General features: G+C 38.3%; 1 protein-coding gene across 7 annotated transcripts in view; it reads right to left on the reverse strand.

The window, feature by feature from the left end:
- unc-13 (protein unc13 homolog) overlaps positions 1-13,022 on the reverse strand; it is a 378,276-nt gene that overhangs the window by 334,483 nt on the left and 30,771 nt on the right. For 5 of the 7 annotated variants that reach the window (XM_069130572.1, XM_069130564.1, XM_069130554.1 and 2 more), the window contains exons 3-4: positions 10,999-11,101; positions 6,373-6,628 (exon numbers count right to left, since the gene is read on the reverse strand). In XM_069130572.1, coding sequence (XP_068986673.1) covers positions 6,373-6,628; positions 10,999-11,101 — 359 coding nt within the window. The remainder of the gene's footprint in view (positions 1-6,372; positions 6,629-10,998; positions 11,102-13,022) is intronic. The other 2 variants (XM_069130578.1, XM_069130571.1) reach the window with 1 other exon arrangement.

Genomic DNA, 13,022 nt, shown 5'->3' on the forward strand with positions numbered 1-13,022 from the left:
CAATCAATCCGGCCGCCGCCATAAAGAAGGTATCCATTTGCCAAGTAAAATTGCTCCACACGACCAATTTGTCATACGACTTCTAAGTAGCGGCCAACTTACTTTATATGCAAATCGATATCACCGAGTTTCCCGGACTGTGTGTTTTACGGAACGAAGAAATAGCCGACAAGGACGATGCGAAAGATAAGTGAAATTATGTTTCCAAGTATCGTTAACATTCGCTGTTAATTATTAATAGCTATTAATTAGCATAATACGAATTGTAAATCCGCGAGCGAAATGAGACGAAGCGTAAATAGCGGAGGCCATCGTCGGACACAGTTTTTTTTCGCTTTTTCCGACGATTAGTCGGCCATTCGATTTCCACGGGAACGAGCGTTTTCCTTCCGAATATCGAATCGATCGCGAACTGGAACAGAGACCCGATATTTTTGTACGGAACAATGGAAACGACTTCAGTGACCACAAACGGAACCTTTCGCGTGCAGACATTTCGTTCCTTTACGAGTTCGACTTCTACCTCATTGTGAAACTTCGATCGTTCTCCGCTCCGCTCGACGATTGCTTTCTCGCATTATTTATTTATTTATTTATTTATTTTATATGCGAAGACGAACTGCCATTAGCGTCAAAATAATCTGCAAGCAAGTAAAGGACGCCAATTGAAAAAGAAAAAAGTATAAGGAAAAAGGCAAGGAAATACAAATATAGACGATGTGGAAAGATAAGATATAAAAGGAAGTTCACCGTCTTCCTCCAAAAAAAAAAAAAAAAAAAAGAAAGCTAGATAACGAACAAAGAGTAAACGGAGAAATGGTGAAAGGAAGAAATAACTTCCTAGTCGACGAACGATCGACCTGCGCGTACTATGACATTAACAAGAGGAAATCTAATTCTGGGATCGATTATGACAGGCTGTAAGCTGTAAGCCTGTTGTAGTTCGCAGTTCACCTGTGTCACCAGAGTGAAAGCGGACTCTGCATATAGACGGGCCAGTCTACCGTGTTTCACCGGTAACACGATCCGATTGATGTGATTTTCCGATTTCCGTTGATGAAAAGGCCAATTACTTAAGCCATTGTAACCTTTCTAAATGTGATTCACCGCTAAATACGTTTTCTCAGTTCTAATTGTTTTTATTAATTCCATCGTTCTTGTCAACAATGGTTATCTGCAAAGTAGTAAAGAAACGTTTCGCTACAAAAGTATGATAGAAGAAACACGGAGTATGAAATCGCGTTATACGAGCAAAGCTAACGGTAACGCTGGCATCGCGTAATTACACCCGCGATCGTATCGTTACTCTTCTAAATTAACAAGAAACCATCGATATGGAGAAGATGAGAGATAAGGGAATCGGAACGAGATAGATCGGATCAGATGCTACCTACACTCTCCAATTATCGACGAATCGTGCTCAGGGTAAAACTGAATCGGGAAAATTCTCGATCTCGCTAATCGAAAGGTTAATACGTGTATACCACCATTGATAAGTATCACTTTATAATCAGTCCGCGTTAACGGTAATCGAGTGCTACGGAAATATGAAAATCAATAAATTAATAACTAAAAGCAATATTTGTTATACTATACGAGTAACTGCTTGTGAATTTAAATTATTTATTAAGCAGTTCCGCGTAAATCAGTAACGTACATAATTTATTCATTGAAAATACCTACATCGTTGTACGAATTAATCGTGGCAAGGTTTTTATCATTTGCGGACAACCATCTTCATCATAGCACAAATATTTTAGGAAGTGAAATAACTTGAACAGTAATTTCAAAATTGTATCCCGTATATCCTTTCGAAGATGTACACTCGGGCGTACACACGTGTCTCGGGCTTCGAGGTTCTCACGATTTTCAGGACGATCAAACATCGAACTCGATCGAGATGAAGAAGCTTTTGTCGGCGGCGATCGAATTAATTCTCGAACGAGCAGAAACCGGCGATTTCCTCGAGCGGAACTTTCAAGATATCACATTTTATTTCCCCGATTCGCGACAGTCACAGAGGCAAACACTGGCGTCCACCGGTAATCGCATTATCGACCAGGTTTGGACCGATGCACAGACCAAACCGGTGCAACGGCGACATCATGAAGGCTAACCTGAAACTCGTTACACACTTCCATCCGAACGTATAACCGGCGTCAATTGATCCGAGGTTCGTTCCATGTGTAAACACTAAACGCTCGTTTCAGTTTCATTTCACGTGCACCACCGGACATGTACGGCGAGCTCTGCGAGAATATCCAGTCATTTCGATGATCCACTCGATGCCACGCGCGATATTTGGTCGATCGGGAATGGACCAACGCTTCTACGAAACAAACAGCCGTAGTCGAATCAAACCGTTCGTGCAACGCTCGATATCGTTACGTTTCTTCGTGCGCGTACCCTTTGTTACTCTGTGTTTGCCGATTGTTCACTTATCGATCTACAAGATTATTTGGAAATAATTCGCGGTATCCGATGTGTAATGATGAAACACGAATGGCACGTTGATTCGAAGTAATTATTATGTCGATACTTCGCGCTTTGCTAATTGTGAAAGGAAACAGCGTTTGAGAGGGAAAGTGAAAAGCTGTGTAATTTCTGCGATGGATTCTCGAATGCAAAATAATATTTTGAATATCGATAATAAGTTGAAACATCGATGGAGATACGTAGTTCGCTATCATTCTTAATTTTAAGATTCATAAATCAAAAGTAGGGAATTGACGGTGGAAACGAGACTAGTTTTCTTTGCTTGCTTATGTAGACCGCGTGCTACTTTTGTGGGTTATATAAAGGAAATTCGAAGGAAAACAGAACTCTTTGGCCGTAAAATTTTAATGAGAGCATCGTCGCATATTACCCACGCGAATTTGCAAATTACGTTTGCGCGGAAATTACGAATTGCAGCCTGCGCTCAGCCTATTGACGTAGAAAACAGGAGGAAGTCTGGTATAAGGTTTTCAATGTAATATAAAACACACAGAAGGTTTGTTTATAACGAACGGATACATAGTTCCATACTTCAATAAACTTTTGTCTATTTTACCAGTATGTCTTTCCAAGTTATGACGTAATTTTTTTCTTTTACTGATTTCCGCCCACAAGAATGTTCGATGCAGTTAAAATCCGGAGACTTTGCGGGGGCGTATGTTACACATATTATACGATGATTCTTTCACGTTCACAATTCTCTCGCGATTCCGACCGTGTTTGACTGGAAGTTATCGTTGTGTTGAAAAGAAAAATTGTTCAATAATCCGAATTTTGTAGCATTGTCTTTTAAATTATTTTTTAAAAATATTTCAAAATTTATACGTGTCTAGAATAATATTCTACAAATACAACCTATGAAAACGAGATTTCCAGTGCCATTTGTAGCCGTACACGCAACGTCACGGAATCATCGTTATGCTTCATAGCAGGACATAAATGTTTAATATTCGTTTCTGCATTGGCTTTGCTCCAGACATGCGATGTCCATTCGATCTAAATACATTGTATTTCCTTTCATCTGAGAACATAATTTTATCCCAGAAAGTAGTATCTTCGTTCATAAATTGCTTCGTGGAGTTTAAACGCCTGGCTTGATTCTTCTTAACGAATGGTTTCTTGCAATCCCACCATGGAAATCATTGCGTCACAAAATTCTGCGACATAATTTCCTCGTGAATATTCTTCCCGAAGTAGTTGGCAACCATTTGAATAAGCTTCGTAGCCAAGATATTTGGATCCTTCTTTATTTCGCGTATAATAGCTTTTTCTTTTCTATTAGTTAGTGTCTTTGACCTGACGGTACGGTGCTTTCTTGTCACTATTACTTCGCTTTTTCGTTTTTTGATAATATAACGCATCGTAGACACACTTCCGTTTAATAATTTGGCGATCTGCCTATATGATTTTCCATTTTTGTGCAATTTTAATATCAATTCCCTTTCGAATTTCTGGTATTTTCGAACTCATTGTCGGTACGCAAATTGATATTATCCACAGAGTAACGAGAAACTCACTACACGGTGTTTCCACTTTGTATACAAAAGCATTGTTTATTCGCTTAATATCTAGACGTTCGATTACTTTCCTGACCTTGTTTCTGTACGTCATTGTAACGAATGTCTCATAACATTCCACAAATATTTCATAACATTCGACGAATGTTATCGAATTCGTCCCAAATTTTAGATATGTAATTTTGATACGTATATCTTATATTAGTTGTAATATTGTTTTAATAACGAGCATTTGACTATTTTCTTGAGTCACTGTGATATATATATGAAAGGATATATAACGAGAAAGGAAAACAGCTGAAAACCTTAGGTGATCGTAGAACGTTCGTTCGCGTCATGACTCAAGAACTTACAATTAGTCCAAACACTCTACTTTCGCACCTCTCACACTTCGAACTAAACAAATACTCTTTTCTCATACGTCCATTACTCTGCTCCGAACACCCTCAACTCGCTCGACAAAAATTTCACCACTTTCTCACAGTCGTGTTACTACAACGAAAAAGAGATCGATACTCGAGATAATACTCGATGAAACTTTCTGAATGAAAAAAAGAATACTTTTTAATGAAAAACTGATGTAGAGAAGTAATTCCCATAAATTCGTTGAAATGGTTCTTAACGAAAAATCAGTATCGAGAGATGATTCATACGAACGTAGCGACAAGATATTTAAATTCGAATTAAAATAATCAGCAAGTAAATAAAAAAATCTCATTTTTCATCCGTGTTATCCATTAACGCATTGCGGATGCTCGTGCAAATTCATGTTTCTATGAACACGACTAAAGAGACGGAGTCTAAATAAAAATTCGTTTCACGACCACTTTATTTACGTTAGTACATTTCGTATGCCTAAGCATACTACATTTACATCTTTGCACATTTAAATTTCTCGTAAATGCATAAACATCAGCGGCCTATTTATTAATATACATTGTGTCCTACACGAGTTTACTTTCGCGATACCTGGTACGAAGTGGCATAAAATCTCTTACAGAAGCCTACCACGACAATGTATCGTGTCACCGATCTATCCACGGGATTTTTTAAACCGGTCGTTTGCACACGTATTGCTCCCTCTCTTTTTTATGAGCAGCCTTCTCGATCAGTTACACTCACGCGATGCCATTTAAACCTGTCAGCATGCCGTATGCCGGTGTATACCATGCCTTATATCCCATGCCCTTATTTTGCCACGCTTCCTTTTTTCTTTCCTCTGTTACAAAATCGTGCAAAGTTTATGCTCGATGGAGCGCGATCCCGCGGCGTTTACGGGAAAGTCGTTTGGAAAATAACAAAACGGGGAAGGGAGCGATACGAATAAAGAATTCGCTGTGCTTTTGACGTCGTTCTTCGACGAATAGCTGCCTTTAGTTCGTGCTGACGTATAAACAACGAATCGAATCTCCGTTTCGCCACACACCTACCAGTCCTTTGTAATAAGAGGTCCAAGATCTCACCCGATGTACTAATTACACCTTGCATGTCGATCGTGTCTGGTCGATGTTCCTTGAAAAAATGACTCCCTCGTGCCCCAAGTTAAACGGTAAACAGTGCACAGTTCGAGGTATCGGTCTCCAGAGGGTGATTAATTCTTTTTAGCAAATCCGTGCAACATTACACACGCTGACTTCGTTGACTTGGAAACTAGTCAGCAGAAAAAAATTACAGCTATTTCACGTAAGTGTCGCGGGATTTCTGCCTGACGTGTTGTATCATCGATCAGTCGTAAAGTGGAACTCGTACGCTTTTAAACGTCTCGCTACTTCGCAATCGCGTTCCTTCGCGCCTAGTTGTATCTACACCGATCGGAAGATACCGCGCTTCGCGAAACAGTTCAACCACCGCACCGAGCGAACATGAGAAATATATACGTACACGGTTAAGTATCGGTAACACGTTTAGATCGTAAATCTCGAATACCATCGATTACGATTTTGCAAATTACTTCGTGGTAGCTGTACGTACTATTTTTACCGAAGAACTGCAGCTTGCCTATTCTCCTAGTTTCTTAACTTTTTCTTTTTTCGTTTATACCGGCTTTACGTCAAATACGTCGTGAACGAGCACGGGTTCATTTAATATACACGACATCGACGTACACGCGAAAATCGAGTTCATATCGTGATAAGAGTGCCACGTGCACGGAATATCGAGACACGCCGCTTCTAATCGATCCTCGAATATTACGGACACCCACTCCCGTTTAGGAGCTGTGTACGTCGAGAGTGTAATCATGATTTTACTGTAACCGCGTCTCGGAAATATGACAGCGGGGTCGCATGCATGTTTAGAAATTAATCTGCAGTGTTGGTAAGACAGAAATCTGGCTAGCTACATGTATCAATTAGTGTACCGTGCTGATGATGTCTGGTGGCTGTGTATTGCTGTTCGTGTCTCGCATGCTGTCAGAGGATATGTGTTGTTGTTGTTGTTCTTGTTTCCCTGTCGATACCGTGCCAGTGGATGTATTGTAGGACTGCTTAGACGTTACCTCATTCATGTAGGACACTTCTGATAATGGGACGTAGTAGTAGCCCAGGAAACGATCCCACAGGAAACCCTTGCACCAAACTTCCACCAGAAGGCCCGTATTCATATCGTTCGTTTCGCTGGATAACAAACAAATTTTTATTTTACACTTTTCGCTTCTTATTTTGTCCTTTTATTATATTGGCAAAGAATCTTTCACGCTTATGGCGATGTGTAAAAGTTTCACACAGATTTTTCACTTTATATCCGAAAAACGATATTTTAAAGAATCTTAACTAATACCACGTTTACTTGCCGTATCCTCGTACTCTTCATACTCGATATCGATCAAAATTCTTTTCGATATCGCTTTTCGAATATAAAGCGAAAAATCTATCTGAAACTTTTGTACGTCGCTCTATAGAAAAAGTAGAAATACAACGAATACAGATAGAAATTGAAAGGAATTTTACGATTACGCCGTTAACGACCCGATTAACTATTCTAGTTTAAACATTAGATTTAAGGGGAAACAATTCGTCGACTGATTGGAAAACTTAATTAGTTAGAACGGCAAATAGAAGATTCGCATTCGAATCACGATCCGGTGACTCGATATCGACTGATCCTTGCCTCGTTCCCTGTAGCTGTTAAAAGCAACATTCAAACTCGTGACTTTCGCGTCCACGACTCTTATTACTGTCCCTTCAGATATTGTCACGTTGACGTTAAATTCACGATTTATCACATCTTAATAGCGGAATTGTCTCGAACAGTAAACTTAAACAACGACTAAGACTATCGAATAATGTGCATTTGCTTAATCACGTTGGCCAATCGACGAATAAATGTGCCTTTATATCGAAAACCAGCAATCCAATCAACTGATTCTTTTTGCCTCTTACATCGTTATGGATCGATAGGAAATATAAATAGACGTTTCGTAACAGCATTATTAGCGTAATCGATACGGATGCTCTAAATCGAGGGAAATTGATCGATAACATCGTCGAGATTCTTATTTTCGGTTGTTTCGTCACAGGTTAAATAAATACGATTTAAATGCAGCCCGGCCGCGTACAGAGAGGGGGGCGTCAAAGGGAAAGTAGGTTAAAGGTTCGCAACTTGGCAAGTGAGGATTTAACGGCGCCAGTAAGGATGTTTCAGAAAGCTAAGATCCAAAATTCTCCTATTTTCCACCTCCACCATTCGCAATTGTCCTCCTTATATATTTTAGACGGTCGATCAATAGCGTGTTCTCCGTGTCGACCATTTCACGCGATCTGATTTTCGCGTTAACAATGTAAACTAGGCAAGGGTAATCGTTAAAAGCGTAAATCAGAATTCGACATCGTTGCGAAATGTAAACGAAAATTTAAGCGAAAGCTTTGACGAAATAGGGAAATTGATGAATCGCTGTAGAATTATTCGTTTCCATTTATTTCGATCTGCGTAGCTTGGACGCATATCGGGATAGAAATGCGAATCACGTTCATAACGTCGCATAACTTGGCATAACTTGATAGACCTCATTCGTCTTTAGAAACCTATCCCACGACTCGTATAAACGGAAAAACGGACGCGGCTGCGTGCTTTCTTCGCGAACACCAGCTATGTCGAATCGAACGAGGGATTTTAAGACGAAAGTTCTTCCTTAGAAAAGACGCTGCTCGTCGTCGTAATTTCATTCGGAATTTCCATAACTCTTGCTCGAACATCGGTCAACTACAATGCTGTCTGTAGATAGATATTTTCTTCACCTCCGTCGCTTTTCCCCTTTTTTTAAATTCTGATTTAATGCCGCATCAACCGCGAAATCTGTTAGCAACGCTATAAAAGAATATTTATACTACGTATCGAGTATTAAAATTACACACACGTGTTAATGCGTCGATTAATTTGCTTCTCTGAGTGAGTATTAAGGGGGTGTCCTGAATTAGAATTTTCTAAAACAGCGTCTTTTGTGATTTTTTTTAAAAGGGAAAGAAAGAAATGAAGTTATTGAATTTTGAGGTATGATTTTATATATATTTAACGAATACAAAAAAATTCTTTTAAAGTAAAAAAACAATTATAACAGATTTCCAAGCCTATTTCATGGGCTGCAGTTTTCAGTCGATGGGAAAGATCTACCTCGTAATTCTTAACTGAAACAAAAAACTCAAAAAGGATTAAATTATTATATATTTTTCTTCTCGATGAATTAAAAAAATTCGTCAAAAAGTTTATTTAAATAATTGTTATAGCACCTTAAAGTTTATTTCTTCTTTTTACGAAACACATTTTTTCTTTAAACTCGCCAAAATTTTTTATTTCACACTATTTTCTGCCGTCTGTTTTTTAGTTCATCGAGAAGAAAAATATATAATAATTTAATCCTCTTTTGGTTTTTTGTTTCAGTCAAGAATTACGAGGTGGATCTTTCCTACCGATTGAAAACTGCAGCCCATGAAATAGGCTTAGAAATCTGTTATAATATTTTTTTTTACTTTAAAAAAAATTGTTTTGTATTCGTTAAATATATATAAAACCGTACCTCAAAATTCAATAACTTCGTTTCTTCCTTTCCCTTCTAAAAAAAATCACAAAAAGACGCTGCTTTAGAACATACTAGTTCAGGACACCCCCTTAACAAATCATGAATTTTCTGGTCCTTTAAATTGTCTTGAAATAATAGGAAATTTAATGTATGTGTATTTTTCACGTAGCCCGTACTATTTCGTGCGATTGAAAATCAATTGAACCGTTGTTAATAATAGCTGGCACATTCTCGTAATACATTCTGAAGATTGAACTATCCGAATTTTCTGTTCTAATATTAACAACGTATTAGCGAATATAGCCGATTGTTTCCAATTTTACATTGTCATCTATGAAAGTGCAATTTCAAAATAAACTTTTTCAATGAATTTATATCGTGCTCTATTTAATATCGAAAATAAAATTACATCGTGAGAACTTTCATTGAAGAATCTAACTTTCTCGCGAATAAAGTGGATGAGAAAAAGAAAAAGTTAGAGAGAGACAGAAAGAGAGAGAGAGAGAAAAAGAAAACTAGGCTAATAATAAAGAGCAAGCAGAAAATATTTGAATATTACATCCATCACCATCGTCCTCTTTTTATAAATAAGCAAATCATATTCCACATTATATTTCTCAACACCCACCTACTACTGATAATATCGGAATGATAAAGCATACCGGGAAACGACGTCGACAGAATTATTCTAAAGCGTAATTATACCATACCGTGCCGCAAAGGAACGAAGTTCGCTTTTGTCGACGTGAGAAATCGATACTCGAACGGAAAATATCATCAGGACTGAGAAAAGAGCGAAAAGAAAGCAAATAAGGATGCTAGTCCGAATGTAAATGGATCGAGCCGCGAAATACAACTACCGATTAGCTAATCGTATTATCTTCAACAACAAATAGATTATTTTGTTGTACTGACTAAGAGTATATTTATTATATCAATTATGGATGTTAAGGTGAGCGAGAATTTTAGCTCTTAAAGGGATTCGATAGTCGATCGCAAAAACTCTACGTTATCGAGCTCGAACACAAACTCAATAATGAACGAGCAATGATAACGCGCACACTTCGGATCTCGTCGATTTCTTTCGACTCTTATCATTTTCATTCAACACCGACCCACTAAATATTGTTATCGGAGGCAAAAGAAGTTGAACACAGCTAATAGATTCTCGTAAACCGACATCGTTACAAATATCGATATTCAAAGTCAATGATGATATAGATGAATTTTATATTTTATCGTAGAAAAAAAGATATACCATTGCTAAGTTTTTTTAACAAATTATTCAAATGTACTGTTGAGAATTGTGGATCTTAATTGGCGAAATAAAAGTAAAGAAACACTATGATTACACTTAGAATTCATATTAAAATAGTTTTAAATTTGTTTAATAAACGATTTCCAGGATATTCGTCGATATACATTTGCACGCGTTTCTGCACTCTCTTTGTCTCACCATCTTCCATACGAAACTACCAACGGAACAGTTACATTTATCTGTTTTTCGAGACGCCGCGCACACACATGCTTCCACACACTCATATTCACATACGTGTGTCACTACTACACGGTGAATCTAGTCTAGCACACAAAATTATACATATCTCAATATGTACATTGTAATAATTACATAAAGAAATAGCAAAGTCTGCTTCTATCGATCTACCATTGATTTATACTCTTTAAGAAAATTCACGTGCTGTTATACGCACAAATCTAAATAATATCCAGACATTTACGAGCGATAGACTACAACAGATGGCGAACTTGAAACATCGGTGAACTGCAAATTCGAAATTGAAACGGTCCGTCCCTTTCGTCCGTTTCATCCCTATGCTTTTATCTATTCGAAGGGGGAAATCGTGGAAAACATTGGATACCGAGGGACGATATTCACCGGGGCTCTATCGTAAATTCAGCAGACCTACCGACCTTTCTTCTTAATAAATACGTTCGCAGACATGTACTTACAAAAGAAAATCTTGCTCCCAGCATGGATTGGCCCCTTTCACCGTGACTGTCGTCGACTTCACATTCTGCAGCTTCAGTGTTACGTAGGAGTTGAATTGTTCCGCTGAAATCGTGGTTGATCGAATCTGAATCGGGTCCGAGAAAATTCAAGCGGTTTGTTTTCCCTTGAACGAGCGGGGCGCAACGATCACGGCCAGGCCAGGGTTATGCGATTTCGATTGATCGTGCAGAGAAAGACACACAATGCAGCTCGTAAAAGAAATCTGTCTCGCAGGAAATGGAAATGTTGACGTTGATAAATAGACAAGGGCCAGCCGCAGAGAGGAACGGCCGGCATCAAGGTATCGCGTCGCGCCGACCAAAATTATTTACGATCGGATAAACTGGGATTTATTCCGTCCATCCAATAAATTAAATTTCGCTCGAACAAGCTACGTTACGCTTTACCGTCGCGTCCTGGAACGTCGACTCGCGTAGGCCGAAGCAGTACGTCGAGATAAAAAATTAATTATTGAAATTCTCCAGAGGGCATCTTGATACGAACGGAATGTACACGACGCGCGTATAAATGTTTAGGATTGATTGTTTCTAGAGAATCTCGTCTAAATTGTTTAATGGCGTTTGTGCATTTGTATTGGGTTGACAACTAAGTGATTGCGGATTTTGTCAATACCACCTAATGACAAAATCCGCAATCACTTAGTTGTCAACCCAATATTTGATTAAGCGCGTATGAAAGTTTGCTTTCTGACAAGGAATAATGTGGTTGTTTCGGAAGCTTAATTTTGTATTAATCTAAGTGTAAAAGGTCGTGGACACATAGTCCAAGACACTTTCATCGAAAGGAAGGAACGAAATTGGCCGAGTTGTTCGCTAATCGTCCGTTCATTCCCTTGTATCCGTTCTTCTTCATTAATATCAAAAGATCCGACGCTTGATTAGAGGAACGGTCACGAAATTATATTCTTTCCGCATCCTCTGAGCATGCCAGATAGAGAACGGATTCGCGAGTGCTTTAATTAAAAAAAATCTTTTAATTACCGCAACTGGACGTCGCGCGTTTATATTTCAAACACGAGCGCGCGACTGGAAAAATAATAAAATATTTCCGCGCCGGCGAGGACTTTTATCCAGTCGGGAAACGAAAAATCGCAGTTAGCTTCGTAACGAATATCCGAAACATCGTTATATTTCTGTCGCGTACCTTCTCGTCATGGGACAATTAAAGCGTCATTTATTTAAATTACCGAAACACTTTCAAGTGTTTCGTTTCAAGATTCGTGAAAATGTTCAACAGACACTCAACACAAACAATTTTTACGCGCGTATCGTGTGCGTCATATGAAAGTTTCTAAAATTCATTAACGCTATAACGAGAGCGACTATGGTAATTATATTATATCGATAAAATTGAAAAGAAATTCGAAAATGTATATGTATGGAAGTTACAAAACATCTATACGTTTACTAGAAGATTAGTACACGACACGAATATCTTAAAATATGAAAATCACTAAAGAAGAATATAAATCAGATTATTTTACATTTTATCCGAAAAATATGTATAAGAAATTAAGTACTCTGGAAGCTTCGAAAAAATTACTCGAAGGAATTTATTATTGAAAAAGACGCGCGATTTTTCAAGAAAAAATTCACGAAGTTATAGATGGCAAAAAGTTTAACTTCGCTTAAATCCTTTTTAACTCCCGCTACGATTTTTCTAAACGATCTAATACTTTCGTGAGTTACCGTACATATAATTAAATAAAGACAAACGATTATCCTTCGTGACGAGGTTTTCTCGATAAGCTGTCAAAGCTTGACCCGTCTAACAACCCATGGCGACTGTGAACATCCGTAAGTCGATGTCGAATCGATAACAAAAGATCAGAGCACGCAGATACATAGAATCGTAACATTCTCTCGAAGGAAGCCCGATCGTTTCTCAATTTACCAAAGATACGGATAGTCTTTCGACCCATCTGCGTGCCTGGAAAACGGCGCAGACGAACCGTAAAGCTCTA

Source organism: Bombus flavifrons, chromosome 2 (assembly GCF_040668555.2).
Source record: "Bombus flavifrons isolate JBK064 chromosome 2, iyBomFlav1_principal, whole genome shotgun sequence".
NCBI classification, from domain to species: domain Eukaryota; kingdom Metazoa; phylum Arthropoda; class Insecta; order Hymenoptera; family Apidae; genus Bombus; species Bombus flavifrons.